The sequence below is a fragment of the Pan paniscus genome, chromosome 10 (assembly GCF_029289425.2).
Source record: "Pan paniscus chromosome 10, NHGRI_mPanPan1-v2.0_pri, whole genome shotgun sequence".
Taxonomy (NCBI): domain Eukaryota; kingdom Metazoa; phylum Chordata; class Mammalia; order Primates; family Hominidae; genus Pan; species Pan paniscus.
The window spans coordinates 134,818,223-134,841,658 of record NC_073259.2 but is presented as its reverse complement, the minus strand read 5'-3'; the positions used below and the strand labels follow the sequence as shown (position 1 = coordinate 134,841,658).

General features: G+C 40.9%; 1 protein-coding gene across 2 annotated transcripts in view; it reads left to right on the top strand.

The window, feature by feature from the left end:
• Positions 1-23,436, top strand: part of LOC130540691 (uncharacterized) — a 44,828-nt gene that overhangs the window by 10,750 nt on the left and 10,642 nt on the right. The window contains exons 2-3 of one of the 2 annotated variants that reach the window (XM_057299567.2): positions 14,376-14,572; positions 16,190-16,261. In XM_057299567.2, coding sequence (XP_057155550.1) covers positions 14,448-14,572; positions 16,190-16,261 — 197 coding nt within the window. In that variant the 5' untranslated portion in view covers positions 14,376-14,447. Of the gene's footprint in view, positions 1-14,375; positions 14,573-16,189; positions 16,262-20,415; positions 20,533-23,333; positions 23,426-23,436 lie in introns of those variants that run through there. The other variant, XM_063593216.1, reaches the window with a different exon arrangement.

The window sequence follows — 23,436 nt, the reverse complement described above, 5'->3', positions numbered from 1 at the left end:
GTCTCGGGTATGTCTTTATCAGCAGCATGAAAATGGACTAGCACAGTATCCCAAGTGGACAATATTTTCCAATGTTCAAGTTGTTAATTACAGAGCAGTTACATGGAACTCTAATCTTGGAACAGGTTCTGTGTGATTCTGAGGCAATCAGCACCAAACAGCTATGAGGAAGCAGGTCAGAGAGCAGGCTTCCCTCATGGTGAATGCTAAGCGTGCTGCAAGCTGGGTTCAGTTCCCTTTCCCCGCCTTCCTTCTTCCCTGGTTCATTTTCTAAAGTTTACAGGGACAGTTTCACAGGTGAACGATCAGCATTCAAATTCCTGCTTTGCTACGTATAGACTGTGTGACCCTGGGGCAATGATTTAATCCTTTTGAGCCTCAATGTTCTCACCAGTAAGATCAAGAAAAAGTAGTAACTATCTGGTAAACTCTCAAAGAAGATTGGATAAAAGAATGGCAATATGAATGAAAAAATTAATGAAACAATAAATGCTGTATTCTGGCTTGTTCCTGATATAGAGAATAAGAAATAAAATTAAGAGATTAAGTAACTTAGACACTAAGTATTGATTAGGTTAATTGACAGCAATAATGCATGGGGCTCAGAAGCAGCTACTTAGGAGGTGAAGATTTTGTTTAGAAATCCAGCTCCACCTTTTATTGATTTGGTGACCTTGAGAAAGTTACTTTAACTCCCTAATGATCAGTTTCCAAATCTAACATATGGGGAAACTTTAAATGGTTAAAGTAGAACTCAAAGTTTCCAGATTCAGTACTTTGGGGATAAATTATGTAGAAAATTGAACAAATGAGCTGGACAGATGTGGCCACTGTGTGTTCTCTTCTATCACTTTCTGTTTTACTCATATATGTCTCATTGTCTACTCAGAAGGTAAGTCACTGTTACCATATCCCTATCATGTATATCTCAGGGGTTTAGTGAAGAACCAAATATTCGGTGCTATAATGATTCTGACATTTCTATATACAAGTAACAGAAATTGCTAAATAATGGCTCACACAGTCAAGGCACCTAAGTATCTCCTAGTAGAGAAAACTGTGAGTAGGTGATTCTAGATTGATGCATTGGTTTAACAATGAAACCAAAAACAGGGGCCCTTTGTACAATCCATGTCTGCCACCCTCCAATGTTGATTTTTCATTCTCCTGCTTAGCAAATCATGTTCACAAGATGGCTGCACAGCTTTCGCCATCACAGCCTTTTCATGGCAGAAAGAAGAGGGAAGCTTCCTATCATATTTTTCCTTTTGTTAAGGAGGCAAGAGTTTTCCCAGAAATCTCAAATGACTGTCTAAGACCTCATCGGCCAGCACTGGGTCACATGGCCACCTCTTGTTAGAAGGAAGTTTGGTAAAGTGAGTGCCTGGCTTTGCAGGTATTTTAGTGGGAGAGGACAAAGGAGAAGGTGGTGAAAATGGCTGTTGTGTTAATTGAAACAGTGTCGGCCACAGCTGCAGAATAAACACGTGGAGGTCATTGATCACCTTGACTGAAGCACTGCAGACAAGATAAAGACAGCCTGATGCAGAGGAAGATTGAGGACTAAGGGGCTTCATCCACAGGTGAGCTCACATCTGAAAGCCGTGCTTACATGAATGTGAAAATATCTCACCCATGGGGTTGCCCACCTCTTGCATTTAAGAATCAAGCTTCACCCTTTCTGTCTCCAAAGCTTCATGTTTATATGGTAAAAAGAAAAAAAAAATCAGTGTAACTCAGATGCCTCCCAAGTTTCATCCCACTCTTCTCCAAAGATAGTGTTCTTCCTTGAGTAGTCTTCTCTTTTGTCTACTGTGCCACAAGATGTATAACCATCACCTTCCCCACCAGACAACATGCTAGGATGCTTTCTGTTAGGATACGAAGGAGAGTGGTACTGACATGCTAGTGATAATACTCTTGGAGCTGGGAAACTTGCAGGGTAACCAGGCGTCTACTGACCCAGCACATTTTTACCTTATGACCAAAGACAAGGCCCTGTCATAATAGACTGTCATCATAGGAGGTAGCATGCATCCATTCATCCAACAGATATTTACACAGTGGGTCCTAAGTGCAGATATTGAAATGATCAGGGTTATAAGACACTAACAATGCCAACAGAGTGGGTTGATATAGAAATTTATTCTAAGCGCTTTATGTGCCTTTTCTTCTTGTTCTGAATGAAAAACGTGAGGTATTTTCTGTTATGACTTCACTGTAGAAGTAAAGAAACAGAGGCCAAATGGTTGAGTAACACAGCTGTCAATAGTTAACAGTTAGTAAGGGGCAGAGCTGGAATTTTCCCCCAGCCTCCAGAACCCATGACTTTAGCCACTATATGTACTGCCTCTGTGGTGAGAAATAAAATAGACATGATCTCTGTTTCCATGGCTAGGAGAGAAAGAAGGACATGAAACCAATTCACACATAAATATGATTTTAAATTGTCATAAGGTCTGCAGAAAAATATAAACAAGCTACCAAGACAGCAAACACAAAGCAAAGTCATTATTTATACTGAGAGTTAAAGAAGCCCTCTCTTCCCCTCTCTCACCCCAAAAATGTGACATTTAAGCTAAAACCTAATAAACAGAGCACATTATCTTGTTGAATAATTTGGGGAGGGGAAGTGAGACTGGTGGGGAGGAGCAAAGTCCCTGGGCAATGGGAATGGCCTCAGCCTGAGATAGAAATGGGTTTGGCAAAGGAGGAGAGAAACAAACAACGGTGTAACTGTGCTATTGCTGCAACAATGCTGAGTAACAGACAACCCTAGTCTCAAGTATAGGTCTGTTCCAGGTGTTTCTTCATTTTTCATGCAAGCAGTTACTGGGTACTGCATGTTCTTTACATGGAGAATGGCAACAGCATAAGAGGAACAGACAGAAGCTTTTCAGTAACCCTTAAGAATTTTTCTTGCAATCAGTCACTTCTGCTCACATTTCATTGACCAAAATACAAGGCCCAGCCAAGCTTCCGTGGGAGGAATTGCAAACTCACTTCACACAGGGTATAGATTCTAATGTAGAGAAGAATAAAAATTTAGGAGCAATAATCCCACCTACCTGTGGCCCAAGGTGTTCTGAAAAGATGGCTATTTTTGTGGCTTTGGGATATGTTCTTTGGGCCAGGAGGAAGAAGGAAGGAGTTAATCAATGAAAGAATTAATCTGGAGAAGTGTGGGAAAGGCCTCATGCTATGTCTAGGGGTTGGGTTTTATGCTATCGGCCCTGGAAAAGTACTTATGAAGCCTTCCTGAAGGGCTTCCTTAAAGAGAATGTTTGTTTGTTTGTTTTGTTTTGTGTTGTTTTGTTTTGCTGTGCTCTGGAAAGCCAAATCTTGAGCCATGATCATCCCAGCCCGGCTAAGCATTCCAGGAAACACGGCTGATTGTCCATCCCTATAATCATTTAGTGGAAATATATTTCTAAGGATGTTAGAATGGTATTTTAAAGAGCATCATTCACTTGAATTCAAAATCTTTCTAGATCTCTAGAATTCAAGTAATTTTTCTTGCTGTCAAAAAAATTTTTCTCAAACTTTTTATCTTAAGACAGACATAAATGTAACATTCTTATGGATACCAGATCTTATCAGATAAATGTCTTTGTTTTAACATTGTTTATAAACATCTAAAATGTTTAGGCCTAATTGTAATGAGACTGTAAAGAAAGATACATAGTAATTCTGATGTTTCACCACACCCCTTTATCAAAATTTTCAAAATGTCTCATGAAATCATAAGCTAAGTCAAATTTTATTTGATCTCATGTAAACATTCAACATATTAAAAATATCTGTTATCAGCTGCCCTCTTTGCTGGGTAATTTAGAAGATGAAAATTTTCTGACTACTTGGAGCTTAGAGTCTGCTTAGGGTAGTGAGATTGGCATTGAGAAAATTAATACACATATTAATATTTAATAATATTAAAATTAATAGTTTAATTAAAAGACATGTTATGATGGAGATGATTCCTCTTTTCAGTCAATCAATCAACTCTAGAAAGAGATTTCTGTAGCATTCTCCTTTTCTTGTGCCATCTGAAATTTTTGCAACTTCGCTAAGTCGTGAATGGCAGCTGATTTAGGCAAAAGGGAGCTATGACCACCAGTGGGTATCTTGGAATTCCAGTCCCCAGTTTGGATAATTGATTTCTACATAAGTTTCAAAGGAGAGCCTAGCAAAGAAGAGCAGAAGGAGACAAAATGTCCCCAAGGGCTTGGGAACAGCTGTGCCATAAGGTGCTAATGTTTGCATTTTTCAGCATGAGGTTTCCATGTCAGAGAAAGCATGGACATCCAACCCTTGCAGGCCCATTTGTCCCTCTAAGTCACGTTTTTATCCAGACCTCTCCAGCAGCTCCCCTCCACCCCCTGCCCCTTCCCCCTTACCAGCCTAGAAGGTGAAAAATGGCCACAAGCTTTTAATCAAAGATCAAATACTGGAAGACAGCGGGCTGCATTTTTTTGTTTTTTTGTTTTTTCCCCAGCCTTATCTGTATCTTAAAGCAATGAATATTAGTTACCAACAGAAAACAAACCTAGATTTCACACAACATGAAAGCTTTTCCAATATTCTGAGATTACAGGAAGATCCAACTGCACTGAGCACACATTCCAACATGGCAAGGATTGCCTTGTGCTGAGGCCCTGATCCTCCCTCTGGATGGGGCAGAGGCCTTCAGTCCCTTCCGGCTCCCATCACTCATGCATGTCCCAGCCTATTGCCTGCAGGGACAGCTGCAACAACTACTTAGCCCCATGAGATAACCTGCATTGGATAAATAATGTATGGTACTAACTGCATGCCAGGCACTGTGCTGGGAATTATGAATGCAAAGAAGCAGATGCCTGACTCTCTCCATCTTTGTAGAACTCACAGAAAAGCTGGAGAAACAAGCTCATTATTGAAACAGAATGTGGCAAGTGCTATAAGTGACATGTCCGTCAAGAACCTTGGGAGGACGTAAGAGCAAGCTGCTGTAAATAATGTCCCATCTGCTGCAGGCAGTCCTCCCCTGTCATGCTCCCTTTGCTTATGTGTGTCACAAAACAGATGGATTCATTTCCCCATTAGGCTGTGAGTATCTCAGGAAATGACCATATCTAATTCACAAGAGCCTAAGATGTAGTGAACGCTGAAAACATATGAGTTGAATGCAATGTAGAAAGCGTGGAATGATAAACAAATTGATTCTGATCAGTTAGTATTTCAAGATAGAAGGATAGAGATACAGATAGAGTATAGATATAAAAATCCACATACAGGTATCTCCAGATTCACTCATTGAAGCACTTTCCAATTCATGAGTCAATACATCCCTTCCTAGGATAATCTGAAGCTCTGTTGTTTGCAATGGAAAATGTTATATGCTACATGCGATACATAGAATAATGGGTCCCTAAAGAGGTCCATGTTCAAATCCACAGAACCTGTAAATATGTTGCCTTCCGTACCAAAAGTAACTTTACAGGCATGATTACATTAAGGATCTTGAGCTGGGGAGAAGATTCTGGATAATCTAGCAGGCTCCATATAATCATAAAGGTTCTTATAAGTGAAAGAGTGAGACAGGGGGATGAAAGTCAGAGGGAAATTGAGATGCCATGCTGCTGCCTTTGATGATGGAGAAAGGAGTCACAGAACAGAGCACATGGGCAGCTTCTGGAAACTGGATAAAGAAAGCATTCTTCCCTGAAGCGTCCATTAGGAATGCAACCAACACCTAGACTTCAGTTTATCAAAATCTAATGTAAGCCCCTGACCTCCAGAATTGTAAGATAATGCATTTCTAGTGTTTTAAGCCACTAAAATTTTGATAATTTGTTATAGCAGCAATTGGAAATTAATACTACCAAATGACAGCCCAGCATTCTTAATGAGGCAGAGTCTCCATGTTTCTCTGTACACCAGCCTTTTGATTTACCTTATAATTTCAACCTATATTTAACTGTATTTCAAGGAATAAGCAAAAGGTGCAGTAGAAAAGTGTAAATTACCTTCAAAATCGAGGTTAGTCTATTTTCCTGAAGTTTACTACTTATTTCCTGGAACACTTAATCCTTCTAGGAAGTTGACATCTCACAACGATTCCCTGAAATGGCTAAATTACTAACAACAAATCTCATTCTCTTCTACCCAGTTCTATGTGTTTGCCAAATCAAACCAACATAGTCTCAGGGTCCATTTTCCGACTATTTCTGCTTTAAAAATTGGAGCTAAAGGTTGGCCATTTGCTGCTGCTCAACCCAGTGAGAAATTTGTAGTAGAGAAGGTAATATAATTCAGGAGGATATGGGATGCCAGGTTCTGTTGCAACTTAAATAAATCTCAATGAATTAAACTCCCTTAACAACCTTTCAACAATATTGCACATTGAATGTTCATAGAAATTCCTCGAAGCAACTGTACTGAAGTATTAAATGAATAAAAGGCCTTTCTACTAAAAGACCCAGACCTATTCATGAACTGCCACTGAAGGAATACTCATGTTCTTCCAGATCCAACATAATTTAAAATGTTCCAAAGCCTCAGTATATGTGATATTGTAGGAGTTGCTCTATCCATTCTCCCAATGGCTACCGCAGGGAGGTAGGGCCAAGTAGTGATGACCAAATCCAGGCTTTCCTTATTTGTGCCTACTGCCCACAGAATTAAATTCAAGCACTCAAGAAGGGTACATCAATAGTGGCCCTAGCAGGAAATAAGATTCCTCTCAAATGGGTTTATGGGATAAAATTTCATAAAGAAAGTATTTGTGGGTTTGAAGGGAATATTTACAGGGTTAAGAAGAGTAAGAAGGGTATTGAGGAACCCAGAAACTGGTATCACCAGAAAGCTGTTATCATCCTTGGATCTGAAGGAACAAGAGGAGGATATAGTGTTGCTGGGGCCCCTCGGCAGCTACTTCCATGGCAGAGGGGCTATGTGAGAGGGGCTGTGGCTCTGAATGGATGCCGCCGTTGCCAGAACCATGTTGCCAAAGCAGAAAACAAGTGGAAAGAAACCCTCCGGTCTTTTTCTTTCTACCTTCCAAACCCCTGCTGGTGCCTCCCACTGACCAACACTGACCACAGTCCTTTATCACGGCTGGTGGAGGAGCTGGGTGATGAGGTCTGGAGGAGTCAGTTCCTGGGCACAAGGTGTGGTGAACAGGAGTTGCAAGTGGATGGGGTGGAAACAGAGAATAACCAGCACACCTGGTATTCATGGGTCTCTTTGGTTGCATTCTGTATTCCCTTTACACATTTGTCTCCTGCAACCCCTACCAAATTTCACAGGGGACTGAGAAAACAGGTCCTGTCCATCGGAGTAAAAACCTAAAAACAATATGGCAATATAGACATTCAACTTCTGCCCTGGCAGAAGGACCTTAAGGACCTATTGCAAAAATGCAAAATATGTGTGCAATGATGTTCACTGAAGCATTGTTTGCATTCAGAAATACTACCTGCAAACCCTAATATGCATCAACAAGAAACTGGTTGATAGGTTGTGGCACGGTTATACAATGCTACATTATATAGATTACAGAATCTATATAGAATTGATGTGGTAGAATGTTTGTGTCAACATGGAAAGATGTCTAAAAATATTTTGAAGTGAAAACAGCAAGCTCAAAACTGTGTTGATAGTATAATCCCTTTCATCAATTATAATATATTGTACATAAGGTGGAACATTTTCCTAAATTAATCACTGAGCTTTTCATTCTTAAAATTTCCCTTTTACATGTATTAAAACTAGACCATGACATCCTCTGCTCAAGTCAAGAAGGATCCAGCCAAAATGCAGATGATCAAATATAAATTCTTGTATTTCAAAAACCCTCAAATCAGATTTTGGAAGCTCATAGCATAGATAACATTTGAGATAAAAAAAAAAAATCAGAGTAACAAAAATCACTGTCCTGAAGAAGACATGTTACCAATTGACAGAGCCAGACTATTATTTTTTAAAAAAATAAACAAACTGCTTTCTCTGTAAAAAATTATGCTTGCTTATTGTAAAAACTCAAGCAATAAGAAAATATACAAAATAGAGGTTAAAATTTTTGTCCCCCAAAATCTCAGTAATAATCTCTCCCTTCTGTGATAATGCTCAATGTGTATGCACAGGCATAGACGGATTTCATGTTTGTGTGTGTGTGTTTGTGTGTGTGTGTGATCAGTCATCTATTGCTGCATATCCGATACCCAAAAACATAGTGGCTGTGATGGCCATTTTATTTGCTCTGAATCTGGAGTTACACTTTGAGCTGTGCTTGGCATACTGGTTCTTCTACCTGGATTAGCTTGGGTCACTCATATGGTTGTAGTCATCCGGTAGCTCTGTTGTGAAGTTGATGCTGGCCAAGTCTCTCTCTCCATGTGGCTTCTCAACCTCTAGAGCGTAAATATAGGGTTTGCCCCGCCTCTTCCCCCACCTCCTCAGGGTTTAGACATTCTAACAGGGAACAAACCGAAGTGGCAAGGGTTCTTGAAGCCTAGGCCCAGAAGTGGTCCAATGACTCTTCTGCCATATTCCACTGGCCAAAGCACACCTTGAGGCCAGCTTACATCACAAGGATAGAAAATTACACTGCACTTCTTGATGATAATCTTTACACATCACTTGTAGTCCATGTTAGTCTTTTACACATGCACTAGGAAAAACAAAGCTTAACATCATAATATACTAAATCATACGAAAAACTAAACAACCAAACAGGAAAAAAATGTGTAATGAATATAAAGAGACAATTTACTAAAGTCAAAATGTAAATGGAAAACAGAATGTTTGTAGAAGATGCCTCAACTTACCAGTGGCTAAAGGAATGCGATTTTAAACTATGTTTACTGGAGGGAAAATATTTTCAACATGAACATAGCTATTGTTTTGGGAGTTTATAGAATATCAGACACTGTACCAAGTGAAAACACATGAGATAAATATGGTTGAAAATCCCATTTCACAGATGAAGAAATACAATCTGGGAGGCTGCCACTGGCTCCAGTAATTGAGAGATGGGACCTTGGGCCGTGTAAAGGCAGTTGGATCCAGGGAGTGGTTAGGAGCCTCTCAAGCTATGATCCATCAGTCACTTCTCTTCAATGATCTTCTTTGCATTCATTATACTTACAGACATAGAAAAGATCTGGGTGCGTGGCTCATGCCTGTAATACAAACATTTTGGGAGGCTGAGGCGGGAAGAATCACTTGAGGCCAGGAGTTCAAGACCATCCTGGGTAACATAATGTGACCCCATCTCTACAAAAAAAAAAAAATTGACTGGGCATGATGGTATGCACCTGTAATCCCATTTTCTTGTGAGGCTGAGATGTAAGGATCACTTGAACCCAGGAGTTTGAGGCTGCAGTGAGCTATGATCACACCACTGCACTCCTGCCTGAGAGACAAAGCGAGACCCACGCTCTTCAAAAAATAAAACAAAAACTAAAACAAAACAAGACAAAACCCTCCTTAATTTGTCAAATAAACACAGAAAGCTTTAGCATAGTATAGATTTGGGGTTTCATTCACTCCAACCAACTAATTTTTACACAATAAAACTAAGGTCTAAATGGGAAGAAAGTTGCCAAAATCACATGCGTAAAGCTACTTACATATAAGGACTCAGACCAAGGGCTCCTACTCTGTCCCTGTATCCTTTCTTCTATGTCTTCCTGCTTCCTAGTCACTGTTCCTTAACAGATAGGACACATACCCCACATGACTTATCTAGGCACTTTTGTCCTGTTTCAAGACCTCTATGAAATGAGAGGTCCCTATGACTGCTTAGATGGCGGTGAGGAGACACTGAAGAGGGACAGATCCATGGAGCGACAGAAAGCTTCATGCTTCATTTGTCTTTCTTTGGTTCCCTTCCACATCTGTAAGCACACTAATAAAAGCAGAAGAAAACTGCTTTTCTCTTAAAATGCAAAATGAATAAATGCCACTGCAATCCATCAATTGCTGGAATAGAGCATTATTCTTATAACCATCTCTACCTTTCTGTATTCAACTTGGTGGGTTTGAAGTCACCAAGAGAAAATAACTTAGTCATTTTTTTTCAGATGGCATTTTCCAGACAGGGTGGCTCTCTCTGTTAGCGGGCAGGACCTTCTGTTACTTGGATCATTCTATAACAACATTTAGAAGCAGTGGAATAAAATTGCAAAATGAAACCAAGTCCATTTATTCAGTGGAATCGAATTGCAAGATGAAACCACGTCTGGGAAGCATATTTTTTTACAGAAGAATCTGCAGTTTAGTTTTGTTTATTGCAACACAGGTGCAAAGGGTCAACCTCACCTCATTTATCTTTCAGGGCATGTTATTATTATTGGTCTGTGAAAGAATCCTTTTTTGTTCACTCATTATGTTGAACTATGTAAAATTACCACTTTTGTAAGATAAAAAAGCAATCAAATATTAATGATTTCAAGTGACTCGCCTAGTAGTTATTCCTTATCAAACCCACATCCAGGCTGGGTGTGGTGGCTCACTCCTGTAATCCCAGCACTTTGGGAGGCTGAGGCGGGTGGATCACCTGAGGTCAGGAGTTCAAGATCAGCCTGACCAACATGGTGTAACCCCAACTCTACTAAAAAGACAAAAATTAGCTGGGCGTGGTGGTGTGTGCCTGTAATCACAGCTACTTGGGAGGCTAAGGGAGGAGAATCGCTTGAACCTGGGAAGTGGAGGTTGCAGTGAGCCGAGATCTTGCCACTGCACTCCAGCCTGGGCAACAGGAGTGAAACTCTGTCTAAGCAAACAAACAAACAATAACCCCCACATTCTACTACCATTTTCATTTCTTTATCGCCAGCCGCTTACATAAAATTCACATGTATTTTGTTACGGTCATGGAGATATTTATGTGTTCTGTCACAATATATATTGCTATTTGGGGTAAATAATGTACTCATTCTGCCTCTTTCTTAATTCAGGACAATACCTTTTTAAAAACACCTACCTCTGTTTCTATTTTTAAATCCACTCTTTTGTTCCTAACTATGGCACAATGCTGGACAGTTTGCCAATAACACTTTTTTACCACTCCACTCTCCCATTGGTGGGTACCCAGGTTGCATTGAAGCACACATCTCCCAGATACAACACTGCAGTAAGCATTCTCACACATATATGCTGAGGGGTTCATCTTCTTCTCATTGATTTGTACAAGCTCCCTGGATATTTCATCTGTCAGTCTTTTGAAAAGTTTAGACTCTGCAGATACCCCTGGGAAGACATTCTTCTATCTCAAAGTGCTTCAGAAAATCCAGTAGTGATCTCAACAAAATGCTGTGACAACACAATCTTCCTTATTATGATAACATAGTCTCTTCAGTTGCAAGGTGAAATCAATTCCTGGGGTTTCTCACATTCTCATTTTCATTAAAACTAATTCTCTCCAAAACATGTCAAAACGTTATTCTTTTTATGTGTCTGTATAGTCTCCTTTACTTATAAAACTGTTTTAATTTTCAAAATTAAAATAGATGCTACTCATTATTCACAATCGCAAAGAATCAAACCAAATGCCCATCAATGATAGACTGGATAAAGAAAACGTGGTATGACTACACCATAGAATACTATGCAGCCATAAAAAGGAAAGAGATCTTGTCCTTTGCAGGAACATTAGTGGAGCTGAAAGCCATTATCCTCAGCAAACTAATGCAGGAACATAAAACTAAGCACTGCATGTTCTCACTTATAAGTGGGAGCTGAACGATGAGAACACCTAGACACATCGAGGGGAACAACACACACTGGGGCCTGTCGCAGGGTGGCGGGGGAGAGAGAGGATCAGGAAGAATAGCTAATGGATTCTGGGCTTCATACCTCGGTGATGGGTTTATCTGTGTAGCAAACCACCATGGCGCACGTTTACCTATGTAACAAACATGCACATCCTGCACATGTACCCCAGAATGTAAAATAAAAGTTGAAGAAAAAACAACAAATGCTACTAATTCACTTTAAGGAAAAAAATATTAAAATGTTCAATGGTCTAATTTGTGATAAATATGAGCAACTACCAGAATCAAGATGTGAAGCAATATAGATGCACAAAACTAATCAAAAGAAAATTCTAGAGTGGGAAATTAAGAAACAGGCATTATCTTTGCTCTGCAGGTAAATTCACTCTGATTGCCTTTCTGGTAACTGTATCTTCTTTCCCGCTGAAGAACCATCCCTCTCCGACTCTCAGTTCTGCCCGTGTGGAACCCAACCTCTGCTAACAGAGGAAACTTAGACGATAACAGCTAAGCCAAGCAGTGTGTTCCTGCCTCTCTCCACAGTGACTGGCTCAGGCTTGGGCGTGGAGAGCTAAGGGAGAGCCAGGGAGAGCTAAGGAGCACTGACTGGGGAGAGCTAAGGAGCGCTGGGGAGACTCCCTTGGGTCATCTACAGATGAGATTCTCACCCTTTTGCGTGGAAGCTGACATCCAGAGGTTTTGAAGTCTGGGCTGGTGCATCTGTCTTTCACTGATTCATCCATTATCTTTTTTTTTTTTTTTTTTTTTGAGACCGAGTCTCACTGTCACCAGGCTGGAGTACAGTGGCATGATCTCGGCTCACCACAACCTCCGCTTCCCGGGTTCAAGCAATTCTCCTGCCTCAGCCTCCTGAGTAGCTGGGACTGCAGGTGCCCACCACCATGCCTGGCTAATTTTTTATATATTTTTTTGTAGAGACGGGGTTTCACTGTGTTGGCGAGGCTGGTCTCAAACTCCTGACCTCAAGTGATCCGCCCGTCTCAGCCTCCCAAAGTGCTGGGATTACAGGTGTGAGCCACCATGCCTGGCCTCATTATCCTTTTTACATATAAAAGAAAGTCTCTCTGAGAAGCCAAGAATACTCGTGGAGCAAGTAAAATGAGAAAGTTACCTGAAAGAAACGTACTTCAGACAGAGAGAAGACCCAGGGCAGAGATCCTGCTGCAGACACAGCCTTGGAGTATGGGTAAATAGGAGAGTAGGGAGCTAGAGTGGGGTGAACAGAGTAAATGATGGTAGGAGGCAAAGGAAAAGCCTATTTTTGAATGTCAACAGCATGGCATAAAAAAGAAGAGAGAGCAGGGGGAAGTCAAAGGAGTTTGGTGTGTTCTTGATAGCAAATGAAGGCTGAAGGCAGGCCTACACCTCAGGGCTATGTTATGACTTTGGGTGCTTCAGAAGCTTTTGCTTTGTGGATTCCTACTCTATTAAAATATTGTTATAGTGATTTTTCTTCTAATTTTAAAATAAATTAAAATTAAAATATTTTCATGAACCCTTTAATAGTACAGTGGGCCTCAGGCATGGTGTCTATTGAGACTACTGGATAAATTGGCCATGCTACCCCTGGCTTATTATTTATAGAAAGCATTAAATTACTTTTTTACTTAAGCCAGCTTTGGTATCGTTTTCTATTATCTGTAGTCAAAAATTGTTAACCAACACAAAACGTTTTCTTTTCCTTAAGCAACATTTAATAATGCACGCATCCTTCCCGCGAGAAACCATTAGTGTAAGCAAAACAGACGTTAATTACCAAATTTAAAACAAGCAAACTTTGGTGTTCTATTTCTTGAGTATTATCAGAGGAGGATCAAGTGCAGAGCTAGACAATAACTTTAGAGAAGTAATCATGGCATGCAGCTGTGCTTCTATTTTAATAGATGTGCTTCTCCTACATAACCTGCCATCAGTGGGTGACAGGCTGGATATCATTCCCCAACAGTGGGGAGGGGTTAGGCAGTGTCTTCACCCCCACACCCCATCCTCAATTCATTTTATGGCATTTAGCTGTTGTCAAGTTATGCTATTATAGAACAAATTACATCAACTAGCCCACTGTGGGCCTGAGTCTGGCATCTTTATACCATTAATACCTGCTCAAACAAGCATGTGCAGGTGTAACACTAAAAATAGCACAATAAAAGTGTTTCCAGCTGGACAGGAGAAAGCCCAGACTCCCAACACAGTCACTGTTACTAATAGCTAAGCTGGACATTTTTCAGTACTTGATGCTTTTCAAAGCATTTCGATGTGCATTATCTCCTGTGATCCTCAGAGACCACCCCCGTGCCCTCCACAGAAGCTATAATTCTCAATTTATCAAACAGGAAAATAAAGCTCCAACATTCAAGGAACTTGTCCATGATGTCTATGTCACAGGGTGGGGTCTCCAATACTGATCTTGAGTTCCGATTCGAATGTCTCTGGGCCATCTCCATCCCCTTCGTAGCTTTGGGAGGAGTGAGAGGCTCTCCTGTGTTTAAATCTTGAGAATCAATGATATTCTCTTTGCCCAAGACCATCATGTGAGATCCCACATTTGAACCATAGAAATTTTGGAGATTCACACCCTAAAACCATGTTTCTCTATCCCAGTTAATCCCTTCATGTATTGACCCGGAAACATAATCTCATTTGCCTATAAGACAGAGAGAGAGAATAATAGAAATGCTGGAAGAACGAGCCTTGGGGCGGTATCGCCCAGATCTGAATCCACACAGCAGCTGCTTCGGTCCCTGTAACTCAAGGCTTCCTCTTAATCCTCTGTCCTCCATCAACACCTGGCTGAGCAGGTACTTCACAAACATTAAAAATAGTATAATTTCTAGGATCTATTTGTTAACTTTGATCTCATTGGTCTATTAAAGCATCACACTGAGTTTCATGTAAATCATCTGTAGTATCCAGAAAGATTAGAGAAGAAGCTTTTGAAACAACCTCCACTTAACCTGCTTGCCAGGGGATCCCACACCCTCCATTCCCCTCCATGGCCAGCAGGGGGCGCTCGCTCTAGGTGCTGGCTCTCTCTCCAGCTGCCAGGGCATGTCTGCTCCCATCAGGGGTGCTTTAAGCTTAGTACCAGCCTCTGTTATGGCATTATTACACTACCCTCCTTTAATCTATATTATATAAATCCGTGAGCAGATTGAGCCGCTTCTATGAAAAGGAGCATAAATGCTGTGGAAAGATTCTACAAAACTACATGACTAAACCCATTTCTGACAAATTAGGTGTGGACAACAGAACTCTAAAACACAACGGAAAATTAAGCTCTGGAAGGGTCCCTTCCTCCAATTGATTCTGAAGTGTCTTTAAGTCATTTCCCCACATTCGAGAAAACACAACTGGATATTGCAGATGGCCCGTTAGGAAGGTTATGGTTTATGACTGAAACAGATCACACCAGCCCTGCAGACTTCTGCAAATAAAAATCTTGGCTCCACACAGCAAAAGACTGGGAAAGGAATACTTATTTATTTATTTATTTATTTATTTATTTATTTGGAGACAGAGTTTCACTCTTGTTGCCCAGGCTGGAGTGCAATGGCGCGATCTCGGCTCACCACAACCTCTGCCTCCTGGGTTCAAGCGGTTCTCCTGCCTCAGCCTCCCGAGTAGCTGGGATTACAGGCATGCGCCACCACACCCAGCTAATTTTGTATTTTTAGTAGAGACGGAGTTTCTCCATGTTGGTCAGGCTGGTCTCTAACTCCCGACCTCAGGTTATCTGCTCACCTCGGCCTCCCAAAGTGCTGGGATTACAGGCGTCAGCCACCGCTCCCAGCCCATACTTTTAAATAAAAGAGTAATTATATAGAGATCACTGTTTAAACAATTTCTTAATCTGTATCTTTTTTTATGGAGCCAACTCATAAAGTCACTTTTTTATGAAGCCTTGTCCTAGAGGGCTGCCTCTGCAGTGTTAGGTGGGTCTGCAGAGCTCAGCTTCCCTCTGCTGCAGATGAGTGTTGCATCCTTGGACAAATCATTTCTGCTCTGAACCTTCGTTTTGCCTTCTGCATATGAGGTGTTTGATGAAAACAATTTCTGAGGTTCCTTCATTTCTGATTTGCTAGGATTCCACCAGCAAACCAATCTATGGGTGTGCACCTGGAGAGAGTTCTGTAGAGACGAAAAAGTTTTACCCTATGACAGAAGGACAAAATTCAGTAAAGAGTAGGGCTCCCATAATATAAGAAACCACCGCCAGCCCATGAGAACATTTTAGAGGGGAATGTCAAAAACATATTACCATATAAAATGTTAATATATATTAATATGTGAAAGTAATTAACAAAATGAGGAAGAACTCTCTTTTAAACTTTCTGATTAATTTCAGAAGGAAGTCTCAACTGAGGGGACTATGTCTTTGACCCTTTTGAACACTTGTCCGTCTCCCCTTTAATCAGGAACAACTACGACCTAGGACCAGGGCCTTCAGGAATCTTCACCCCTAACTTGAACTTCATAACACTGGAGAGGTAATTTTGGCATGATTATTATTGTTATCCTTTATTTAAAGCCAGAAAGTTTAATTTTTTCATTTACAGAAGTGATATCAAGTTTCTGTTTTAGGTAAATTCATGTAAATAAGCATATGAGTTGATTTAAGGGAAGATATGATTGAACAATGTTTCTCATGATGTGTACATGTGGAAGAAACAGTGGAATCAGATGAGAGAGAGGTTTGCAGCTGCTCAGTCCCTGAGGGCAGGAGTCCCCCGGGTTGGACACATCTGTTCCATCTTCACCACTAACAACTCATGGGACTTCCAGGAATGGAAGCCACAAACAAAACAGGCTTTCAAACAAATTAAAGGAAAATGTAAGATGTGTAAAATGAAAACGCACACACTTATACTTTCTAATCTCTGCCTCACACACAGACACGTACACTCACACACCTTTTTAAAGTGGAAATATGTCTGTAGTAAGGCCATGGGTGGTTCATCACTGAAACCCATTATCCTGTTTCATGAACAATGTTACCCCAGTGAATTTAATGTGATTTCTTGTCATAACCATCCAGCAACCTCACATTGACACGGCAATGTGAAGTTTTCGAAGTCTCCTTCATTGGCTGGATCTCTACGGATCTGATGGTCTGGTTCCTGTTTGACAGATAAGAACCTAGAGCTCTGTGAGGCAAAAGGACTTCGCAAAAGTCACACAGATTTAGGACCAGGTCTCTGCATGCCCAACCCCGATGTGGCTTCTCTTTCCACTGTCCCATCTATAAATTGTAAGAAGATGGTAAAACTGTCTCTTGTTCCTGTTCTTGTCCATTGCTGCATTATCATTTCTCCTGGGAACATCACTCTAAATAAAAACAGGTATAAGGGAACATTCTATACTATCTTTGCAACTTCTCTTTAAATTTAAAATTATTCAGAAATAAAAAAGCTTACTGAAAATTAGAATGCAGGATTTTAATTCTAAGGGAAAGGAAAATTCTCCATGTATCTAATCTAAAAAAAACATGGAAGTCAGCATGAGTTTGTTTCTGGGGGATGATATCAGATGAAAATGGGCCCTTAGGTAGTAGGAGGTGGCAGGCCTCGGTTCAGTGTTTACACATGGCTCCACGCAGAGCTACAGACTGAGTTCCTTAGCAGCTTCTGTAGGAGGTCCTTTGAAGAAGGGCTGCTCTGCATTTGATGTGTAGAAACTTGTGGAGAAGATGAGGAAACTGAGGAAAACCACCAATGCAATCCACAATCCAATCCCTTGACTCTCTGCAACCGCACAAAAAAAGGAAAAGCAAAGAAATAGTAATTAACGCAATGCATACAAACTGAGGTCTACCCATCACTTCCAAAACCTGTTTTCCCCAACAGTGAAAATCCGTGTACAGAGTATTCCCCAGTGACTTCTCTCAGGCAATGTAGAAAGGGAGAAGTCGGATTCAGCATCGACTAGTTGGTACTGTGGCTCAACAGTTTCCATCTCTGAAAGTGTTGATTCTTCCTTTTCTTAAAGGAAAGAAAAACAGGTATCAATATCATTTGTTTGCAAACCTTATGCACAGTAAGCTGCCCATCACCCAAAACTATTTTTGACATCCCACCTGTGGAATGTGGCATGCTGATACTTGAGAACTTCTTGCTTATTTCCATCATCCCTTTATATTGCATCTACTTGGGAAACCTGTTAAGGAGACATTCAGATATCTCCATCATTTCCATTAAAATGTGAATAATGCTGTGGGAGAACATTTACACTTCTATAATCTTCCATTCTATAAAAATTAAAAGTCATGCCTCATAGATGCTACTGAGGGTGCCTAAAGATTGAAACTCAAGCATATTAACTGCAGTATCACTTATAACATCAAACCAAATAAACAGCAAATATGCTGTAGCCATGTTCCTGAATTGGAATCTGATATTTATAAGCGGAACAATCCTGGGCAAGCTGCTTCGTCTTCTTGTGATTCAAGGTTTCTCACATAGGACACGGGATGATAATAGATTCAGCCTTGCTGGGTGATTGTAAGCATCATATGAACTCCTATGCTAAAGCACTTAGAAGAGTTACTGGCATGTTTAAATCATAAATATCCCCTTGCTATTGTCTTTATTAATAATTAGCATTAAATGGTAATTAATAAGGGACTGCATAAAGAAATCAGGATACACTTTTTAAAGTGTATATTTCTAATTCATCATCTAAGAACTTATTCTATGGAAATAATCAAACATTTTGGAAAGAGATATATGTGCCAAGATGTTCATGGTAACCATTATTTATGACAGCAAGAAGCCTTTGAAAGCAACCTGAATATCCATCATTAAAATGATTAAATAAATGTGGTTCAGACATGCTATAAATAGGATATTAAATCTCCATCAGAACCATGACTTGAAGATAATATAATCTCATGGGAAGCATTTGCAATGTGTTATATGAAGCAGCATATATAAAATACTATTTAACCAAAACTAATAATTCCTTACACAAGTGTACACGTGTATATGTAAAATACATAAAGCATATATAATTATGTCACACATATTTGTCATTTTGAGGGGATCTTCAGCAACATTCCTAATAAAAAATGTGACCCTATAGACAGGACAGGATCCAGATAAAAATGCAAAGAGGAAGACATGCCTTAGGAGATCATTCTCAGAAGAATTATCCGCTGTAACTTATACTTGAAAAGGTAAAGCGATGCAGAAGCACCATTAATAAAGAATCTGGGAAAAATCCAATGTCACGTTTAGTTGGTTTATTTCCCCTTGTACAAGTGGCCAGTTACCTTTCTGGTGAATTCATTCATAAAGCGATGGAGGTTGAGAAGCGGGGCTCCTGCAAGTCCAGCACTCTGTGCAGTGTGATCCTTCCGTATCCGGAAGATACGCAGCTGAACACATGCAGATTAGAGATTTTCAGGTTTTGTCTTCTCCCCAAATCCAGGAGGAACCCAAGGCAAGATTAAAATTCCGATTGCTTTCCAGATATGGAAAAAAGAACTTGAAGTAAAGGCAAAACTGAAATAGGCTTTCTTCCCATCATGGGTGGGGTTTCTCCTCTCCTTTATCGTTTAGGTAGATATTTTTATACCTTTTGATTTATAAAAAATTTAAGAATGCAGTTTCTTTTTTCTTTCAGTTTTGTGGCAAAATCCTCTGCTTTGTGTGAAATAGCTGCAGTAAAATGCTGTGTAAATTTTATCTGAAAGGTTCTATGGAAAGCCATACACATCAGTTGCTAGGGCCTCAGTTTGTCCAAGGGCCAGATTGCAACAAAATATATTTGAATTTAGAAATATATATTGAATTTTATAAAGCCACAAAAATATGTCTTGAGGAATACATGGTAGTTTGACAAGCCAACACCTCTCTCCTTAATCCAAAATTCAAAAAGTAGTATAATTCTTTCTTTCCCAGCAGCAGAGGAAGTGACTATTGCAACCCACATTCTGAGTGTGAAATGAGGCCTCATTCAGTTTCCTAATTTCCAAGATTCTTTTTCAGCACCCAGCTGAATAAAGTATGTCCTGGGAAGAGAGAAGAAGAAAGTCTTAATGAGGCCCAGCTCAACAGGGCATCTCATTACTGGCCTGGTTATGAGCTACAGAGAGAATCAAGCATAGAGGTTCAGAGAAAGACAGAGTGAATCTGTGAGGCTTGCCAGACAAGCGCTATGGGAGAAGCTTCCTCCAGCCCGGCGGTGCCAAGAGAAGCTGGCTCCAGAGAAGCCTCAAAGAGCTTCGGGAGAAAGCTAATGGCCCATTGGAAGGAAGCCACTCCCAGGGTCTTGGGAACCCTGGCAGGAGACTGTGGCCCACAGTGCTTCCACGGACTTAACTGCCTCATTTGTAGCTGTGCTTGGAACACATACATCATCCCTGGAAATGTGCCTCTGTCAGGATTGAGGAAGCCCTGAATGCAAACACTCCGGCAGTGTGACAGGGCCCCTGATACAACCCGCAGACCTGAAGGCCTGCCATATCCTCCCCACATCTCTATAAAGCTAATTACCTGCTGCATGGCCAACGGGGAAGAGGATTCATGGCATTTCCACAGCTGAGGCAGTTCCTGTAGCATAGACAGCCAACGACTCAAGCACAGAGAACCAAGCTCAGGTCTCCTTCCAATGGGCCAGCTGGCCAGACTTTCAAAAATCTCCAGCAAGATCAATGCCTCATTAAACACCGAAATGTAGCCATGCGGAGTCGCTGACAATACACAGTTACATACCCTCTTGGGTCCATGGTCTTGCCTGCCAAGAGCTTGAAGGAGCCTCGGTAAGTAAACTGATATTCATCCGGGGTGATGGTGTTGATGTCACTGCTTAGGGTGAAGGAAAGGGCCAAAGGTTCCTCATACTTTTCTAACCAGGCTTGTCTGAAATATCGGTTTCTGATTTTTTGACACACCTTCCTCCGTGCTGTCTTCATGGCTGTTACTGGCTCCTTGCTCAGCCTGGAAACCTCTCCACCAGGATGTGTGCAGAGATGTCAGCCCCTGGTCAGGCATCCTCAGCCATCTGGCACCCCCTCAAAGAGGCCCTCTGTCATCTGCCAATCTACAGTCGATACCACCATGACTTTCCCATAGAGGGAATTCCCAGAAAACAGTTCTTCTTGTTCTCGCTTCTAGTCCAATTTTCCCCAGAAAAAGTCACATTTCTGACAAGACTTGTTTCTGAAAAGCCCCTACGCGGCTGTCAACTGCCGGTTTGTCCTGGGCCCTAGACACCTTCCTCTGTTGTGTATGCCTCTGAAATACATTTCCCAGGCTCTCTCCCACCGGCTCTCAGCAGGTTCAGCCAATTTGGAGGCACTGGTGCGAGGTTGGAGGAGAAGAAGAAGGAAGAACTCGAATATGTGTCTTTCTTCCTGCTTCTTGCAGCATTTTCTGCTAATGGCTTTGTCTCCTATGTGGTTCCAACTCCTTGAGAGCTCCCCTTACCATCTTCTCATATCCTCCAGCAACATCATCCAGGACAGCTACGACTATGGTTCTAACTTCCACCAAACAGTCCCCGTACTTGCGCACTAGCAATATCACCTCTTCCCTCTGTCCCTCCAACCATAGGAGTGGTAACAGTTTCTTGCAACTCTTAAACTCTGCGTTCTTTTCTCAAGAAATATTAAGCTTTTTTTAAGCTTTTCTACACCTGGGTAAATAATCCCTGTATTAAATCCCTCTGTTAAAATACCTAGAATGTTTTTTGTTTTCCTAGCTGGAATGTGTCTTAGAGATTCAGTCATTTCATCCTATTCTGTTTCCTTAAAAACATTTATTGCTACCTAAAAATGTCCTATGTATACTTTTTGTTACTCTTCTATCAATCATCAATCCCCCCAAAATGTCCAGCTTCCTGAGAGGAAACGTTTTGCTATTTAGCTCACTGTTGCATCCCAAGTGCCTAGAGGGAGGTCTTATATATTTGCCAAATGAATAAAAATCTGTGCATCAAGTAAGATGACCTCCAATTAAAACATGAAATAAGATGGATTAAAGGGTGGACAGTGGACCAGATGGATAGATACGTGATGAGCAAGCATTGTAAAATATTAACTGTTGAATCTAGGAGCTGGTATATGGATGTTCACTGAGCAATCCTAGTAGCTCTGTCACTACATGAATAGGAGGCAGCTGATGCCCTGAGAAGCTGAGACACCTGAGCTGGAGCCCCAGGCCTGCATGAGCCCACTGTAGGTACTGAGAGAAACCACATAAGTCCTCTGAGGTTCAATTTGTTTTCTCTGTGCTAAGTGGGATTTTATAGTCTATCCACCCACCAAAAACACACCATGAGACAATTTAAATGTGCCCTTAACCTTTGACTTCATTTTGATGGGACCATCCACAGAGTCCATTTGCTTTGGACTTCTCACTAATTGAGACTGATCTTCCTCTTCTTTGGCCATTATGTATATCAGTAAGGATTCTTTTAAAAGAATTCTATAAAACATGCAGTCACTAGGAGTAGACTGGCTTCAGGCTCAGATGGATTCAGGTGCAACCAATGGCACCAACATGCTTTTTCATTCATTTCTCAGTCCTGCTTTCCATGGTGTGGCTTTTTGCTTAAGCTCCACATGATGACAAGAACACCATCTCCTAAACGTTGTTCAGTCCATCAAGAACTGGTTAGGGTTCCTTTTCCACAAGTCACAGTAGAAGAAGGAATAAGCCATGCTGCATGTCATTGTCTCTAGTGGGTCATGTGTCATCCCTAACCCTATCACTGTGGCCTAGGGGGAGAATATATTGAGTAGCCCAGCCTATGCCAGGAGGCCCCCTACTGAGGCCTAAAAAAAGGTCAGTTTTTCTGAAGTACAAAGCTGGAAGGTAGGGGACAGGTGGTGTTTTTCCATAGCATTCTTAGATACTTTTAGGACAGGAAGGGCAAAGGAATGCTAAGCAGAAAAAAATTAACAATTGTTCATTCCAAAACCCAAACAAAATAGTAAAATAATAACATAATCTGACTTATTCAACTCAGTAATCTTGTTAAAAAAGAGAAACCAAGAGTGCCCTCAGAGTGTACCAGATATTTAAGCAATTATTCTGGAGAAAAAAGTTACTGTTGGAATTGACTCTTTTTTTTTTAGCATTGTAAGATTAGACTGTCTGAACCCAGTGCCATGAATGATCTAATAGAAATACTTTGTGACACTGGGTCCTCAGTAATAAGCTCAGTAGCAATGAAAAAATCAGACATAAGTTAACCCCCCACCAATGTGATCTTGGCAGTTTTACCAATTTCCTCCAAAAGCTCAGGCTAGAGATCCAAAATAGATCCCCTGCTAGATGACATTTTTCTTCTAATCTAACACAATTTTTTAACATCTAATTAGTTGTCAATCTTTAAAAAATCCAGCTCTCTAGCTTTTCTTTGAAAATATAAAAAGATCTGGAAAGTGGGACATACGTTTTTCCTGGCACTAGTCAGATGGCCCTCAGTGGCTGCTGAGCCCTTTACATGGGGCCTCTGTCCTAAGGTTCGCTGCAGTCCCCACCATTCCCTCCTGCCCATGCCCAGACTGCTTGCCTCATTTGTGTTACCTGCCTGGCCTTCCTGTCACCCCTTCAGGGAACTGTGTGAGAACAAGGCCGACACTGGGGAAAGCAGCACTGGAGATGGAGACAGAATCCCCATGATACATTTGAATACCAGGACCCAGGGTGAGTTTACA